At 41.9% G+C, this 17,212-nt stretch overlaps 1 protein-coding gene and 2 non-coding genes across 3 annotated transcripts in view; all 3 read left to right on the forward strand.

The window, feature by feature from the left end:
• The window catches only part of PTCD3 (pentatricopeptide repeat domain 3), a 36,061-nt gene that overhangs the window by 11,995 nt on the left and 6,854 nt on the right, over positions 1–17,212 (forward strand). The window contains exons 8-17 of the mRNA XM_065405279.1: positions 1,109–1,227; positions 2,749–2,822; positions 5,948–6,035; positions 6,127–6,187; positions 6,557–6,639; positions 7,317–7,461; positions 9,171–9,221; positions 10,209–10,283; positions 13,747–13,775; positions 14,413–14,519. Coding sequence (XP_065261351.1) covers positions 1,109–1,227; positions 2,749–2,822; positions 5,948–6,035; positions 6,127–6,187; positions 6,557–6,639; positions 7,317–7,461; positions 9,171–9,221; positions 10,209–10,283; positions 13,747–13,775; positions 14,413–14,519 — 832 coding nt within the window. The remainder of the gene's footprint in view (positions 1–1,108; positions 1,228–2,748; positions 2,823–5,947; positions 6,036–6,126; positions 6,188–6,556; positions 6,640–7,316; positions 7,462–9,170; positions 9,222–10,208; positions 10,284–13,746; positions 13,776–14,412; positions 14,520–17,212) is intronic.
• Positions 6,321–6,466, forward strand: LOC135879805 (small nucleolar RNA SNORD94). The gene has a single exon (XR_010561477.1). It is a non-coding gene; the product is annotated as a small nucleolar RNA SNORD94 (small nucleolar RNA).
• Positions 11,724–11,856, forward strand: LOC135879804 (small nucleolar RNA SNORD94). The gene has a single exon (XR_010561476.1). It is a non-coding gene; the product is annotated as a small nucleolar RNA SNORD94 (small nucleolar RNA).

A 17,212-nucleotide genomic window follows, 5' to 3' on the forward strand; every position in this document is an offset into this window, starting at 1 on the left:
CCACGCTCAGCAAACAGGAAATGAAATTCAAACGTTCGCGGGGCTTTTCCTGTCTACCTGGCCAGTGCATCTGAGTTGAGAGTGCTGTCCAGAGCGGTCACAATGAAGTACTGTGGGATAGCTCCCGGAGGCCAATAACGTCGAATTCCGTCCACAGTACCCCAATTCCGACCCCCTAAGGCTGATTTTATCGCTAATCCCCTCGTCGGAGGTGGAGTAAAGAAACCGGTTTAAAGGGCCCTTTAAGTCGAAAGAAAGGGCTTCGTCTTGTGAACGTGTCCAGGCTTAATTCGATTTAACGCGGCTAAAGTCGACCTAAACTCGTAGTGTAGACCAGGCCTTAGTAATCTCATGAATGATACACTTTGCTAGCTCATCAGTGGGAGATAAGGGTGTCAAGAGGGAGGAGGTTCCAAGATAGGCTCTTTCTTTTACCATTCTAGTTAATCTGGGCCATATGTCTGTCAAGAAGCAGGAAAGACCTTGGAATGCAAGGCCTTTTGAGTGAAGAGCTAAAAAGAAATATGGGGTGATGGGAGCTGAGAAGGCCTTGCCCTAACAAATGGAGAGAAGAGGATTCCATTACATTAATTTAAAGCTTGTTGGGATTAAATGTTTTTGATAGGGGAGGTGGTTTGCTGTCCTAGAACAGGTTGTCACTCACTAGCTTTTCTGACAGGGTAGAGCACAGGAGCCCTTACCGAAAGCTTATGATGTTTTAGTTGGGTTATACTGGTATTGAAGCACTTTCACTCTTGGCCACTATCTGTCACCCCCACACCAGCCAATACTTGGTCAGCAAAGCTCTACCTCTTGTCCATGCTCTGGATAGCCAGCAGTGGCATCAGTGTTACAGCCAAGAAGGCAGACATTTTTTACGGGTACTAAAATGCCATTCTCTGGTCACCCCATTCTGAAATGACTGTGTAAGCTGGATGTGTGATTTTGGGAGTATTGCTTTCGAACCCATCTTTGTTCATATAAAGTTGCTTTCTGGAAATTCTGCATGCTGTGACACGTTTTGGTGTCAATGAAGAGCCCCATTTCATGAGTGTTGAATAAACAATGTATCCTTTGTTTCATAATTCTGCTTCCTCATTGCTTGCAGGAACCCCTTTATCTCTGGAGACATCAAACCGTCTTCTGGATCTATTATGTTTCTATGGAGACAGAGAGCCTACTAGGGAAGATCAGTCTGAACAAAAGGAGGAGCTGAAAGAATCAGAGGTACAAAAAACTGTAAAGAGGCTGTTTAATTAACTTTTTGCTTAAATAGTAGGAGAGCACATGTGATGGCAAGAACATCCTCACACCTTGGGTGTCTGGAGAGGCATGATGCCTGTATCCACTTGGAATATTTTATTGCAGTTAAATCTTGTGAACTGACCAAAGTGGCCTACTTTTAAAAGCTGTTCAGACTTAGCTGAAACCTTGCGGGCAAGAACCATGCTTAAACAGTTGTTGACCAGTGTGGTAGTGAAGGTGTATAACTTTTTTTTTTTTCCGTCCGCCGTATTTTTATAATTTAAAAAAGTGATATCCTACAAAGCGGGGCTAGCCTGTGGCAAGGGTTGACTTAGCGTACTTCTCTGGGTGGGATCTCTGCTTTCACAGATCAGAGAATTGGATGCCAAGAACCATGATAAAGCACTGACATGCTGGTAAGGCTTCAGCCATGGCTGGCATCTAAGGTCCTAATGTGCAGCCAGCATACTGATAGGACTGATGCCAAGGCCTGCTGACCAGGAACAAGCAATTGTTTATCCCACATGAGTGCTGCTGCTCTCTCCTTGGCCCTGTGGTAAGGAAAGGAGAGTGTGGCTTGATACTGTTCCCTCTCCGTACCCATCTTCCTCCTTCCTTACTCTCTAGTTCCACCACTCTGGTTCCAGCTCACTGCCCATTTCGCTCTCCCACATACTCAAAGATTTCTGACTGGGTGAACTCCTCTCCTGTACCCTGGTTAGCATACAGAGCATAGAGACGGGTGTCTTTTGCTTTTAGATGAAGTGGGCAATGGGGACAACATTTCTAGTCTATGCCTAGGGCGGGCAACAGGGTGAATCTAGCTCTGAAGGGTGACCAGGAATAAGCAAGTAATTGAAATACACTCTCATTTAATATTTACTTTTTTTGTACTTTGAGGTAACGATTAATGACAGCAGCAAACACTTTCAGACAGAAATGTCATTTCTGACCTGATTGTGTCCCATTAATAAATGAAACCCATCTTGATGCATTTGATTTTGGAGACCAACACACATACTTCTCTTATAAACCAACACACACACACACACATAATATGAGAGAGAGAAAATCTATATTAAAATCCAGATTTTTTTTTTTTTTTTAAAGCACCAAACAAGGTGATGTAAACTGGCTTCCTTATCATCTCAAGGCAGACAAATCAATTGTGATTTATACATAGTGAGAGGAGTCTAATGTTCCTCTTCTTTTTATGTGCCATGCATGAGTTCACTTGCAGTTTATATTCACTTGTCTATTGTAGATTGGGAGGCAGGGTGAAGGAATACGGTTTCACCTGCAAGCAATGTCTACACTGTACGTGGCCCCACTGGTGATTGGGGGGAAGGCAGGGAATCACTAGACTTCTTTTGCAGTGTATAAATTTTGTTTAGTTGGAGCTGTCTTTAGCCTATTTAATTCTAGGTATCACTTGCTAGACTTGTAATAAAAGGTTGATATTTTATTCATTGCAAATGTTGTTTATGGCAAAAATCTTTTCAGGAGGAAGCTCCAGATCAGAGGAAACGGAGGGGGCGTTCACGGAAGACCTCAGACTTCATTGGCCCTAAGTGGAGGTATGTATAGAAGGTGTTCCTGCAATCTCTTGGCGTTTTATTAAATGTAATGTGGATGTGAATCTTGTGTTGCTCTAAGATTGCCGTTTCTTTTTGTTGTGTTTGTAAAGACCTATTAACATACCTGCAGCTGACACTTCTTTATACCATATTTTGATGTATTTAAGATATACAGTAGAACCTCAGAGTTACGAACACCAGAGTTACGACTTGACTAGTCAACCACACACCTCATTTGGAACTGGAAGTATGCAATCAGACAGCCACAGAGACCAAAATAAAAAAAGGAAATACAGTACAATACCGTGTTAAATGTAAACTACTAAAAAATAAAGGGAAAGCAGCATTTTTTTTCTGCATAGTAAAGTTTCAAAATTGTATTAAGTCAATATTCAGATGTAAACTTTTGAAAGAACAACCATAAAGTTTTGTTCAGAGTTATGAACGATCTCCACTCCTGAGGTATTTGTAACTCTGAGGTTCTACTGTACTTTTTCTAGAGTGGTAATCAAGATCCAGTAAGAGATTTAAGAATGGCTTGACCTTTTACCTCTGGCTTAACATGGTTTGAGTAGTTTGTAAATCTTATACACAGTCTATATTCTGCAACATTTGAGAGAGGGTGGGCTGAAAAGCCTACATGTGACTAGCAAATAGTTTAGTGCAATCATGTTACATCTGTCATCCTGAAGACTTCTGAAAGACTAGGAGAAAATTAAAAACAAAAAAACAGTAAGAGGACAATAAAAATGCCATCATGGCTAAACAGCACATTAAAAAGGCATTTAGAGGCAGAAAGGCATCCTTGAAAAATTGGAAGTCAGATCCTAGTGAGAAAAATAGAAAGGAGCATAAACTCTGGCAAGTCATGTGTAAAAGTAGAATAAGGCAGGCTAAGAAAGAATTTGAACAATTAACTAAGGACACAAAAGCTGACAGCCAAAAAATTAAGTACATCCGAAGCAGGAAGCCTGCCAAACAATCAGTGTGGCCACTGGATGATCAAGATGCTAAAGGAGCACTCAAGGAAGACCAGGCCATTGCAGAGAAGCTAAATGAGCCATTCTTTTTAGATGACAAATCTGAGGAACTGTCCCAGAATGAGGTGTCAATAGAGAAGCTTTTGGAACAAATTGATAAACAGTAAGAAGTCACCAGGACCAGATGGTATTCAACCAAAAGTTCTGAAGGAACTTGAGAACTACTAACTGTGGTCTGTAACCTATCACTTAAATCAGCCGCTGTACCAGATGACTGGAAGGTAGCTAGTGTAATGTCTATTTAAAAAAAAAAAAATGCTCCAGAGGCAATCCTGACAATTACAGGCCAGTAAGCCTAACTTCAATACCAGGCAAATTGGTTGAAACTATAGTAAAGAACAGAATTTTCAATCACATAGATTAACATGATATGTTGGGAAGAGTCGGCACGGCTTTTGTAAAGAGAAATCATGCCTCGCCAATCTATCAGAATTCTTTGAAGAGTCAGCAAGCATGTGGACAAGGATGATCCAGTGGATATAGTAAACTTGGACTTTCAGAAAGCTTTTGAAAAGGTCCCACACCAAAGGCTCTTAAGCAAAGTAAGCAGTCATGGGATATGAGGGAAGGTCCTCTCATGGATCAGTATCTGATTCAAAGACAGGAAACAAAGGTAGGAATAAATGGTCAGTTTTCACAATGGGAAGCGGTAAATAGCGGGATCCCCCAAGGATCTGTATTGGGCCCTATGTGGTTCAACATTACCCCTTTTCCCAGATCATTTATGAAACAGTGAGATGGCAAAGTTTGCAGATGAGACAAAATTACTCAAGGTGGTTAAGTCTAAAGCAGACTGCGAAGAGTTACAAATGAATGAAACAATACATACAAAATGCTGGGGTCTAAACTAGCTGTTACCACTCAAGAAAGAGATCTCTGCATCATCGTGGATAGTTCTCTAAAAATATCTGCTTAATGTGCAGCAGCAGTCAAAGAAACATATAGAATGTTAGGAACTATTAGGAAAGGAATAGATAATAAGATAGAAAATATATCATAATGCCACTGTATAAATCCATGGTTTGCCCACATCTTGAATACAGCATGCATCTCTGATTGCCTCATCTCAAAAAAGATATATTAAAATTGGAAAAGGGGCAGAGAAGTGCAACAAAAATGATTGGGGTATAGAACAGCTTCCATAAAAGGAGAGATTAAAAAGACTGGGTCTGTTCAACTTAGAAAAGAGATGACTGGGTGGGGGAGGATATGCTAGAGGTCTATAAAATCATGAATGGTGTGGAGAAAGTGAATAGGGAAGTATTATTTACCTCTTCACATAACACAAGAATTTGGGGTCACCCAATTAAATTAATAGGCAGAGGTTTAAAACAAACAAAAGGAAGTACTTCTTCACACAACACACAATCAACATGTGGAACTTGTTGCCAGGGAATGTTGTGATTGCCAAAAGTATAACTGGGTTCAGAAAAGAATTAAATAGGTTAATGGAGGATAGGTCCATCAATGGGCGTAAGCTAAGATAGTCAGGGTTGCAACTTCATGCCCTGGGTGTCCTTAAACCTCCAACAGCCAGAAACTGGGACTGGATGACGGGATGGATCACTCCAAATTTCCCTGTTCTGTTAATTCCTTTTGAAGTACCTGGAACTGACCACTGTCAGACAGGATACTGGGCTAGAAGGACTCATTGGTTTGACCCAGTATGGCCATTCTTATGTTCTTATGCTCAGTTGCCATGGCATTGGTCACCGTAAAAATATCCCTAGACGACGTGATTTTTAAAATTTAGAAGTTGAATTACAAATAGAAATCACATTTGTCACCTCTGTATGGGACACAGTGGGGATTCAATGGATGACAAGAAGTGAAGAATAATACCAACTTCAATTGATGCTGCCAGGTAAGTTTTGTTAGGTAAAATAGAATTATCCAAATTAGAATTTGTCCTGGATCCCAGAAGTCCCTACTCTTCTGTAAAATACAGCAAACTACAGATGTAGTATGTTAGATTCCTTTCCTGAGGGTATTCGTCATGGAACTCTCCAATTCAAAACAGTTCACAAACTACTTATTCTTCCTCCTAGACTTCCTGTCTAATGTTCTACTCTTTATGGAGTTTAGGGAGAACAACAATGCCGAAAGGATATTTAACCTAATGCCAGAGAGAAATGCACACTCCTATTGCACAATGATCAGAGGAATGGTGAAGGTACAGTTATCTCCACAAGATATCCGTTTTTGTTTGGCTCATTTCCAGTTTACTATGTCAGTATCTCTAAAACGTTTTTGTCTTCTCTCAGCATGGGGCTTGCAAGAGGGCTCATGATATGTACACAGACTTGCTGAATGACAGGCACACCGGTGAGTGTCTTTCAGTCTCCTGTTTTTCTGTAATAGTTGACAGATTGGTTTGTAATGCATCTTCTGTTACTTAAAATCCATTCTTCTGGAATGTTGTAAAATATTCTAATTTTGTTTGGCTATTTCTTCTTCCATGGCAATGATGATTGGCGCAGGGGTACAGACCTCAGCTAGATCATGGGAGCTGAATGTGAACTCTGCTTATTTCCAGTGTGACGAACATGTGGTTGGCTGCCTGGAAACAAGTTCACATGAAAACTTTGCCTAGCACTGAGCCATGATAGCAATAAGCGATAAACTCCCATATAAAGATGTACTTGTTAGTAAAATACAAGCTCATTGTGAAATGAATTTTCTTAAATCTTCCAGCTGATGTGTACACCTTCAATGCCCTAATTTTAGCAGTCCGAGAAGTGAAAGAAAACTACATTGAAAGATGGGAACTTATTGAAGTAAGGAGAAAGGGATGAGGGAGGGAAGAGGCTGGAGGTGGGTTTTGTTTGGAGTAAATGAAAGTGTGTTTTGAATAATACTAGAAATAAAAGCTTTCTAATGAGGTGCTAATATAATTAGTGCTTGCAGAGAAAGTACTCCAGTTTAATACTAATTTTTGTAGAACGGTGGCACAAAAAAAAAATCCTTATGTTGTTTTGCGAGGGATTTGTGTGTCCTTTAGGAAATAGCCAATCAATGCAATGGGTATGGAATTAAGATGGAATGTGAGCAAGCATTCTAAAAGTTCTGCACTGAATTTGTCTACAAATATATGAAAGGAATAAAAACTATGGAGGGAGATGAAATTATTTGGGATAACATAAGAGGGTCTGGTTTTGACTAACGGGATGCTATCCAGAAGGAAAATTAAGATGAGTATCAGAAAAACTTTTTAGCTGAGATCTATTAGATTGGAATAGTCACCCAAGAAAATTTATCGCAGCCCCATAATTTGGGAAATCTAAACCAAGACTAGATAATGCCTTAGTAAATGTACAGTTTTGGGAGCAATCATCCACTGGCTGAGGAACAGAAATATAAAGACAGGGGAGACACCTGCAATTCTATAGAAGTGCTGAATTGTGAGTAAAACGCAGAGCAGTGTGGTTTTATTTATCTTTTTTTCTTGGTATAGGACTTGCTGAAGCACATGGTTCAACAGAAGGTGCAACCAAATCTGTTAACTTTTAATGCTGTTTTGAAGACCCTGAGGAAATGTGGTAGTGTGGGCAAGAGTATCTCCCTAAAGATACTGAGGGAAATGAAAGCACTTAACATAGGTAAGAGAGAGCCCTAGACTCTACTAGATATTCCTAATGGTACTTCCAAAATAGCAAACTTTAGGGTGATGGCCGGAGGAGTTCTGAGGCAGGGCATAATTTAGTTATGCCTGTCTCTTACATAAAGCTTTTCCTCCATAGATCTCAAAGTGCTTTACAAAGGGAGTCAGTATAATTATCTTCATTTTACAGATGAGGGAAACTGTGGCACAGAGGTAAAGTAACCTGGCAAATCAGTGCCAGAGCCTGGAATTGAACCTGACTCTCATGAGTCCCATTCCAGTCTTAATTCTTAATTGTAAAGTACTGTACAAATGATTAATATATCATAGGCTTGACCAAAGAAAGACAAGCTTCTGAGAGTTTAAAACTTGGTGACGTGTGCCAGGAATACTGCTTTGCATGTTTAAAACCAGGGGCCTCAATTCTGTAAGCTTGGAAGCCTGTGAGAGTTTGGGACTTGTAAAGATTGCCGGATCAAGCCTCACGCTGGTTCAGGCAAGTGTCATTTGTAAATAAACAAATTAGGGGAAATTTGCACCACTCTGTAACCTATATAATACAGTTATCCATAATTATTAGATAGATTCTACATTTTTCAGGGAAAGAATTTTCTCTTGCTATGTGTTTGTACAGTGCGTGGGCTCTGATCTAAACTGGGGCCGTAAGATGCTACTATAATATAAGTAATCTGAAATAAAGCATACAGTTTTCAGATCTTTGCAGAAGTTCCTGCAGTTCGGGTTTTAATGCCTCTTGGTTTGCTTATAAACTAACTTGTAAAAATAATGCAGACAAACAAGAACTAATGTTGTAGCAATGTGGTTTGATAGAAAAGGAGGTCTTGTTAAACAAATCTGCCTTTTTTTTTTTTTTTTTTTTAAATGAGATTCACTTAGCACTTCAAAAAGGATGCTGGGAAAAAGCTGCAGGACTGATTTGAGGACTGGAAAATCCTGTTTCACAGTGAGACCTAAGCTGAATCTATTTAGTTTATCTGAGAAAAGGTTCAGAGGTGACATGCTCATGGTCTAAGTGCCTATGTGGGAAGAAGATTCTGATAACTGGCATGTGAATCTAGCAGAAAAAGGCAAAATGATATAGACTTGCTCAAAGCTGAAGCTAGATGCACCTGATTGCTAGTTTGAATGTATGCTCAACAGTGAGGGTAAATAGTTATTAACAGTTTTTCCAGAGATGTGGAGTCTGTATCCCATGAAATCTTTAAAACAAGACTGGTGTCTTTCTAAAAGAAATGCTCTATTTTAACCAGAAGTTGTGGGCTTGATGCAAGAATTACTGACTGAAACAGATCAGACTAGATGAGCAGTGGGTCCCTTCAGGTCTTAATCTATGAATAATTGTACATCTGTAATGTGTAACATAGGATTCCGTGTGTGATAGGAATAGTCAAATGGACTATTAACTACACAAGTTCTAAATGTGGTTTCTTTTACTCCACCGATTGAAGAGGTAAAATAATATGTTAATGTCATCTCTGGGGCCATGTTAGTTTTATTTATTTATTTATTTTTCAGTCTCTGAGAAACCTTTGCTATTAATAAATCTTTAGCAGATACACAGGTATTAATAGACAAAATATGAAATTTCTTTACGCAGCGTCTCTTTGCTGTTACTTTAGAGTTCAGTTGTAAAGCTTTGCCTACCTCCATTTACCAGGCTCACTTCAGTGTCTTTGTACATTGCAGAACCCAGCCTTGCAACATTTGAACATCTCCTTGATATATTTTATAAATCCGGTACGTACAATATAAACTTGCTCAGTGTCTTAGTTACGAACTGTTCTGAGTGCCTAAAAGTGGCTTGGATGAAAGCAGCAGTCTGATGGTTGGAAAATACTGTCATGCCATGCAGCTATCTTGCAAGGATCATGTGCATTGCCTCTCTGATTGCTGCGTTGCCCAAATAGCTCATTAGAAAAAGCTAAGGGGGCTCCTATCCTGTGTTAAGGAGGGGAGGCTTCTTCTCTCTGGCGAACTTTCTGTGGGGACAGAAGAGATACTCTTTCCACATGGAGATCAGCAAATAGAAGACTGGGTTATGATCATGCATTAGTCGGAAAATCCTACACTCTTGCAAGCCCTAAACACAGCACTACACTGGACATGGGATAGGCCAGGCAGAGGGACTCTGCATCCCCTGCTACTCGGGAACAGTGCTGTATATGGTACTCTGTGTAGCATGGGTGGGAGAAAGGCAGAGGTCTGACCTGTGGAATCCACCACCACATGGTCCACTAGCCAAAATCCCTGAGGGTGGGGAAGGAAAGATTGCAGTGGTCACTACTACAGTTCACAGGCTGTAATAATGTTTGTGGCACAGCTGCATTGGTATCTGGGGTTGAGTGGGTTGGATTTTGTCTGCTCATCCCATCAACCGGTGTGGCAAATCCCCTGCCCTTAAGTTCTGTTTGCTTGGCCTTTGGGTAGGGGTCTTGAATTGGTCTTTTAGGAAATGTCTACATTTCTGAAGCCATCCTGTTGTGTTATGTAAATCCAATGTCAGTTGGGCAACTTTTAATTTAAACAAAACTGCAGCTGATTTGGAGCAGCAAAACCATGGTGAGAGGAGAAAAAAGAACTGTTACTTGAGCTGCCTTCAGAATCCCAACACCTGGTTCCATTTCCATGGTGCTTTTGCTAGACATACCCTGTCAATGAACTGTGTAACACAACGGAGATCTGAAAGTTGTATATATGTTTGTCATGCTGTTATATCTGCCCCAGGCTCAATGGAACTCCTCTATGAAGTGATGGATGAAATTGAAGGAAAGACTTTTGTTGCTCGGGATCCAGACGATGGTAAGTAATTTGGTATATCTAACAACTTGCTCTCTCTTCTGATGTAATAAACACGGGCGAGCTGTCCAGTGAACTGCAAATAAGTCCAGCAGGCATAGATAAATTAAGGGTATCCTGAGCTAGTAGCTTACTAATTTGTCCACCTCTGACTAAATATAGTACAGTATTTGTTGATGGGGTGGAGCACAAAACACCAGCTGTCTTGAAGATGCTCCACAGTATTGACACAGCATTTCCTTTCTTGTGGGATAGTATCGAGAGGAGCAAGCGGTGGAGCAGCACCACACACTTCTGGAGAAGAATGTCTGCTAGCATTTCCAGAAAGTCACTGCGTTCCTTGATATTAGATGGGTTTTGATTGCAGAACTGTGTGACTAGTATAAAATTGTATAAAATGAAGCCTAGTGGAAAGCAGTACTTCAAACAACTCTAGTTTGTGATAGGTGAGGAGGGGCAAAGATTCAGAATGTCCCAGGTGTCTTGTTGCTATTGCTGTACTGGGCAAATTTGATCAGTGAATGGAAATGTCAGATGGGCTGAACAAATTAGTTCTAAAATTAGATTTTGAAGCATGTGCTGTAGAAAAGAAACTAGTACTTTACTATATTTGCCTCAACAAGTGTGTTTCTGACAAATGTGGATTGCTAGATGTTTAGTAGTCCACTAGGCTACTCTGCTAGAAACTTTCTTCACCCTGGAAAACTAATCTGCAGATGATCTGTCTGCCACATTTTCTCCTCTTAGTCTTAGGGCTGATCTACCCTAGAAAATTATATCCGCTCAGCTATGTTACTCCGGGGTGTGAAAAATCCTCACACCTGAGCAGCGTAGCGAAGCTGACCGAAGTCCCCATGTAGACTGTGCTAGGTCGATGGAAGAATTCTCAGGGAGGTGGATTACCTGCACCAGTGGGAGATCCCCTGCCATCAGCATAGGCAGTGTCTACACTGAAGCATTACATCAACACAGCTGCAGTGTGTTAAGTGCAGACAAGCCCTTAATGTTTTACATTAAAGTGTTGGCCCTTCTACACTGGTTTTTCACTCCACTCCCCACACTGCTTCTGCTGTCTTTCAGCACAGCTCCTTATGTTGGTTGCAGGGGACTCACAGAGTGGCCCAGACAGATGCTTTTCCTCCGGGGATTGTGACCCTTCCATTCATGGTGTCCCAGGAACTAAGGACCCAGAGTCTCATCCCAAACTGACTGCTGTGTGGCAGCCTAATGCACTGTGGCTAGACCATAAGGATAGTCTTACTTCACATTTAGAGCTACTCAGTACACTCATTCATATCAGACATGGTATAGACTGAGTGAAATGCTAGTAATGATCACTGAAGGAAAAGACCATGTAGCTGAACAAAAACTAGCACTTTTCTGACTCTTCCATACTGCTCTTAATGTTCCTTTGGAATCGCAAAAGAAATATCACTTTTGAATAAGGCAATGATGATTGGCGCAGGGGTACAGACCTCAGCTGAAGCATGGGAGCTGAATGTAAATGTTTCTCTGTCCTGCATGTAGTGGGGCATCTGAGAATATTTACATGAGACTTGTGCCTAGTCTGAGCTGTTTTAATTAAACTCTTAAAAAACCAACAACAAATCATTCTTACACTTCTCCGGTGCATAATATTGCTCAGCTTATTTTTGGAGACTTCCAGCCATTCCTCTAAACTTAGCACTTCCACTAAAATGGAGTCTTGCCCCTTTGGAATGCATTGCAGTGTATATATATTCACTCTTGCCCTTGTAAACCACACAGCAATTTAAAATGTTCTCTGCAAGATCTTGACTTTGTATCCCAAAGGATTTGTATGTTATAATGCAGATAGCTGATGGATATTCTAAACATTTTAATAGCAGGATGGTACTTCTCTATCCTAAAAAGGCATCTTAACTCTTCAATGCCTTGCCACAGTGAGCCTAATACAACTCCCAAAGGCAATTCAGTTAGATTCTTTCATCCATATTGCTGTCCACATACAGCCATGATTTCAGTCACTACCTGAATTTAGAGCACAAACTGCACAATCTTACATTAAACTTGTTTTTAAAAACTGCCAGGAAGACTTCTCCAGCCCATGCACAGATGGTCTGCACAGCTGTTGCTCTTCTCCATACTCCCTGACTGAATGGTTTTCCCCTCTCCAGTGGCTTCCCCATTTATCAGAGGTGGAAGGGGAGTGGTTTCCTTGCTACTTTAGGAGTCTGTTAGTGATGAAGAGTGGATAAGGATGTAGGCAAAGGGGGAGGAGGCAACTGTTGTACATGCTCTAGTGCAGGGGGTTCTCAGGACAAATTTTTTGGTGGCCTCAGAGTGCAGCCACCAACTCTTGCTTGTGGCCGCTATCTCACTTTTTCCTAAAATACTTAGCTTATCCTAAAGCTAACCAATAAATATGAACATATACACATCCAAAGCATTGTAATGTATTTATTGCTAGCTAGTAAGTCTGTTGTGAAAAGTGATATTAACAAACATACAAGTATCACTTTTCACAGCAGACTTAATCAGCCCTGGCAAGCCTGGGGACAAATTAAACCATGGATGGAGGGTTGGGGGAGGCAGTGGGGGCCAGGGGAGATGGGGCTGAGGGAGGCAGTGGGGGGCTGGAGCCTGAAGCCCTGCGGCCAGAGCCCAAAGCCCCGTGGCCGGAAGACGAGGTCCAGGGACAGCCTGAAGCCATGTGGCCGGAGCCTGGGGCCTGCCACTGCGCAGCCAGAGCCCAGGGCTGGAGCCTAGAGCCCAGGGCTGGAGCCTGAAGCCCCACGGACAGAGCTTGCTGCCCTGCCACCCCAGGGTTGAAGCCCAAAGCCTGAGCCCCGCCACCCATGAGAAAGTGGGGAACTTGCTGGCTGCCTGCTCCTACAGCGTTGTGCCCCAGGTGACTCCAGAGAGGGGCAGGGCCAAACCCCTGCTGCTGGCCCCAGCATCCAGGAAGGAGGGGGAGGGGGCTCTACTTTGCCCTCCCCCACATCACAGCCCAGGAGGCTGTGGCCACAAGAAAAGCCCCTGGTGGCTGCATGCGGCCACGGTGGCCGCATTTGAGAAACGCTGCTCTAGTGTGTACCCCAGGAAAGGGGAAGAAAGGAGTCTGGGCAAGTGACTGCCTTTACATATGTGTTCCTGGAGGCTCTAGAGATGGGAAGCAGGTGGCTCTTCTTACTGGCCTGACTCTGAAAATACTGTCCTGAAGCAAACAGGTGAATGTAGCTTTCACAAAGCTGCCCTACTCCTGAATATGGAGTCCTCTGCAGAGATCTTTCTCCCAAAAGCTAGCTAGTTGAACAGATCTCTAGCCTGAGTCTAAAAGTGTAATACAGGAGTCCCAGCTACTTAACTACAAAGGCTTCTGTATAACAGGAAAAGCCTCTTCCATCTCGTGTGAAACCCTGTTAGAGAGGTGGTTAGTATTTCTCAAAACTAGACATTAATGGACTGGATTTTTTTTCCCTTTCAGACAAGTTCTTTGTCGATGCGATGCGAATAGTAAGTATTCATTGCTCGTATTTAACTCTTTGAACGAGTTCCTCTATTTCATTGCCTTCCTGTAGGCTTATAAATCTAGTTTAGAATTGCCTCTGGGTATTCCAGACCTACTGCACAGACTAGCTTCAACTATTTGCCTTCCTTGCTCATTCAGTTCCACCAGCCTTGGCTGCCTCCAGTAGTCTTTCATTTCCCCACTGTTTCATTTGTACCTCCCAGTCTGAAATTCTCTTCCTCCCCTGTCAGTCACTGAATCAGTAACCCATCTGCCATGCTCTAGGCAACTGCCAGCATGCAATACAGATAAAGGGATACGGTTTTGTTTTGTTTTTGTTTTGTTTTTTTCCCGGTATTTCTCTGTCCCACCGTGTTTTCTGATCACTTCGACACTGTCCAAAAATCCGCACCCACCCACTTGTTTAACTTGCCCTTAAGTGAAGCCAGCCGAAGTGATTTGTTTTAGGTCAAGGAAACAGTTAATTGATCACTACATTGAATTGCTTCTTCACATCTTATCTTTAAACTTTCCTTTCACTATCAGCTGATTGACTCTGTAAATAGCGCTGAAGCCATGCATAGAAGGATGTGATGTAAGTGTTGTATTTGAGCAACTTAAATGTGCATTTGTTTATTGCAGTGCTTCAGTCTTAAGGATGTTGAGCTTGCATATAGATTACATAAGGTACTGGAGACAGGAGACAACTGGAAACTTCTAGGAGATGCCCAGAAACAGTCTTTCTATTGGTAAGTTTCGTGCAGCTACATTTAATACCATTAATGCATTAAGACCACTGTCCTCATTTTACATAAACATAAACCAATATTTAATAAATTAGGATTTGAAAATTGAACTATTCTTTATGCAGAAGGAGACTTTCTTGAGCATCAGCTAGAATATAGATAACTTTTTAAGTCTATCCTTTTGAGTAGGAGTAGAGATAGCTTACTTGTGGTTTTCATCTAACAGTAAAATGAAAGCTTTTTAAAATATACAGGAAGCTGATTAAGATCCATAACTGCTAGCAGACTAAATGTGGAGAATAAATAATTTTGAAAGGACATCAGATTCAGTGTTTTGAAATCACTTCCCCTAAACAGCTCCACTTACATTATAGGAAAATTAGTTCTGTCTTTTCACCCAGCACGTTTTCATGGCCAGAATAGAGGAAGCATAAAAACTCTTGGTGAGGCAAGGGCTCACCCAGTCTTATATCTGGCCTATCCACTGTCTCAGTTTACCTTTGGTCTCTGATCAAACCAGCACATGTGATGTTCTTGACAGTACCACTCCCCTTCTAGGTGTAGTTTGTTACCATAAAACAACATGCATCAAACCTTCTAGCCTAGCCATGTTCTCTGGGATCCATTAGTCCTTTCAGTTTATAATAGGATTTAGCGTCCATATAGCCCTCCCTCTAGGCTCAGAAGGCTTTCCAGTCCTTTACTAGGGCTTTGTTCAGTCTCCTGCAGCCCTCTCAGCTGTGGCTCCTGCTCCCTGCATGTCTCCAACCCAGGCTTTGGACTCTGGAGAGTGTTTCTACTCTACTGTCCCTCCATCCTCACAGGCTAAGTGAAAGTTCAGGCTTATATACTGTGGCTGATCGTGTGACTGCCACCTGCCCCTCTAACCCCCACAAAGGACTGTAGTTCTCCATGTCCTTCAGGGAACCACGTGTCCCAGCATGCCTTCTCTTTAAGGGGGCTTAGCCTTGGAATAGGGTTGGCTGGTCCCAGGTCCCCTGCTTCTACCCCTAAAGGGATAAAGATTTCATCCTGTTACACTTAGTGTTGTGCAGGCCTAACAGTAGCATCTAAAACATGCATATCCATAGGTTCTCCGGCATCCTGCTAATTGAGCATAATAGGAAATATCTGGACAGATGCTGAGGTGACCTGAAGAAAAGCCCATTGGAAGGATAGGATTAAAGAAGCACCAAGAAAGGAATTCAGTGTTGGAATCGGTATCCACGAAGACACTGTTAGTGTAATAGGATTGATAGGGTCTTTATTAGTCTATAGTTTAAGTCAAAGGAGATGACTGGATTTAGATGATAAGTAGTCTCATTCATTGCATCAGGCCAGGGACTTGATTAGATGAGATGCTTCTCTTTTTGTGGCTCTAGGACAGTCTGTTTAGTAAAGCAAAAGTGAAGTAGTTTCTTGGCTAATCACCAGCTCACAGAAATATCCTGTTACTAGTCTTAGAAAATGTTTCTTATCTATAGGGCGAAAATGTTTACTCTGTGTTCATCTGTTCTGGATATTGTACCGATGAGACTGTTCTAACAAGTTTAAAAGGGCAGGGTTTTGGCTATTTTAACAAAGTGGAACACCTCCGCATTGATCTTCCTGTCAATGAATTGGGGGAACACTTTGGGGTGGGGGTTGTTACACCATGGTAGGAGGAGTAGGATGATTGTGTTACACTGCTCTTTGACCTACATTCTTATCTGGCTGTTGGCACAAGTTCACTTTCCATCCATTTCTATGTGAACATTAATCTGCAGTTACATGGAAGAGATACCTAGACTGGGATATTGGAACTAGTATATTGCAAGGCAAGATGGATGTTGTTTGCATCCTAATTCTAACCAGTCCTACCACTTACATCAACCCTAAAAGCTCTTGCCCACTGTGACACTTTCTCTGGATGCCCAGGACTGGGAGTCACCTTGCTACTCCCCTGCCTTGTAGGAGTCTTTTTTGTGCCAGCTCCAGCATACCACCAGCCTTTCACCCACTCAAGCACTCACCTCAGGACTCTAACTTTGCTTTGCTCCCCAATGCCTGAACCCCCTTGCAGAGCATTCCCCTCTAGTGTCCGGCCCATGTCACTGGACAGTCACAGAAATTATCCAGTTGCTGCACCCAAGGGAATAGTATAAATACTCCAGCTTGTTTGATTCAGCTGAGTGTCCGCTCCAATATAACAACACAGCACTGTAATCTGTTTATAGTGAAAACAAATATAAATTGATTAATAAAAGTTAAGTTTTGAGAGACCGTGATCAAGGGTACTAAGAACAACAGGTTACAAATAAAGCAAAAGTTGTAACATTCTTTCTAGAGACTGACACTTAACAGGCTGCAGTCCTTGTGTAAAGACCTGAAGAAGAGCTCTGGGAGCTTGAAAGCTTGTCTCTTTCGCCAACAGAAGTTGGTACAATAAAAGTTTATTTCACCTACCTTTTCCCTTTTCTCTTGTCCTGGAACCAGCACAACTACAAAAACCCTGCAAACAATCCTTGTCTAAAGTAGTCTCATCTCACCTAAGCCTTTTCTGCAGTATTTCAGCCTAGGTTGGTTAGATCCTGTTTTCATGAATGCAGCCACGCTGCCTGGGTACCCCTTCGAGTGCAGGAGGGGTTCTGGTGCCCCCAAATCCATTGTTTTTGTTCAGAGTCAGATGACTCCCCGAGGTGCTCTCCCATGTTGAG

Source organism: Emys orbicularis, chromosome 5, assembly GCF_028017835.1.
Source record: "Emys orbicularis isolate rEmyOrb1 chromosome 5, rEmyOrb1.hap1, whole genome shotgun sequence".
Lineage (NCBI taxonomy): Eukaryota > Metazoa > Chordata > Testudines > Emydidae > Emys > Emys orbicularis.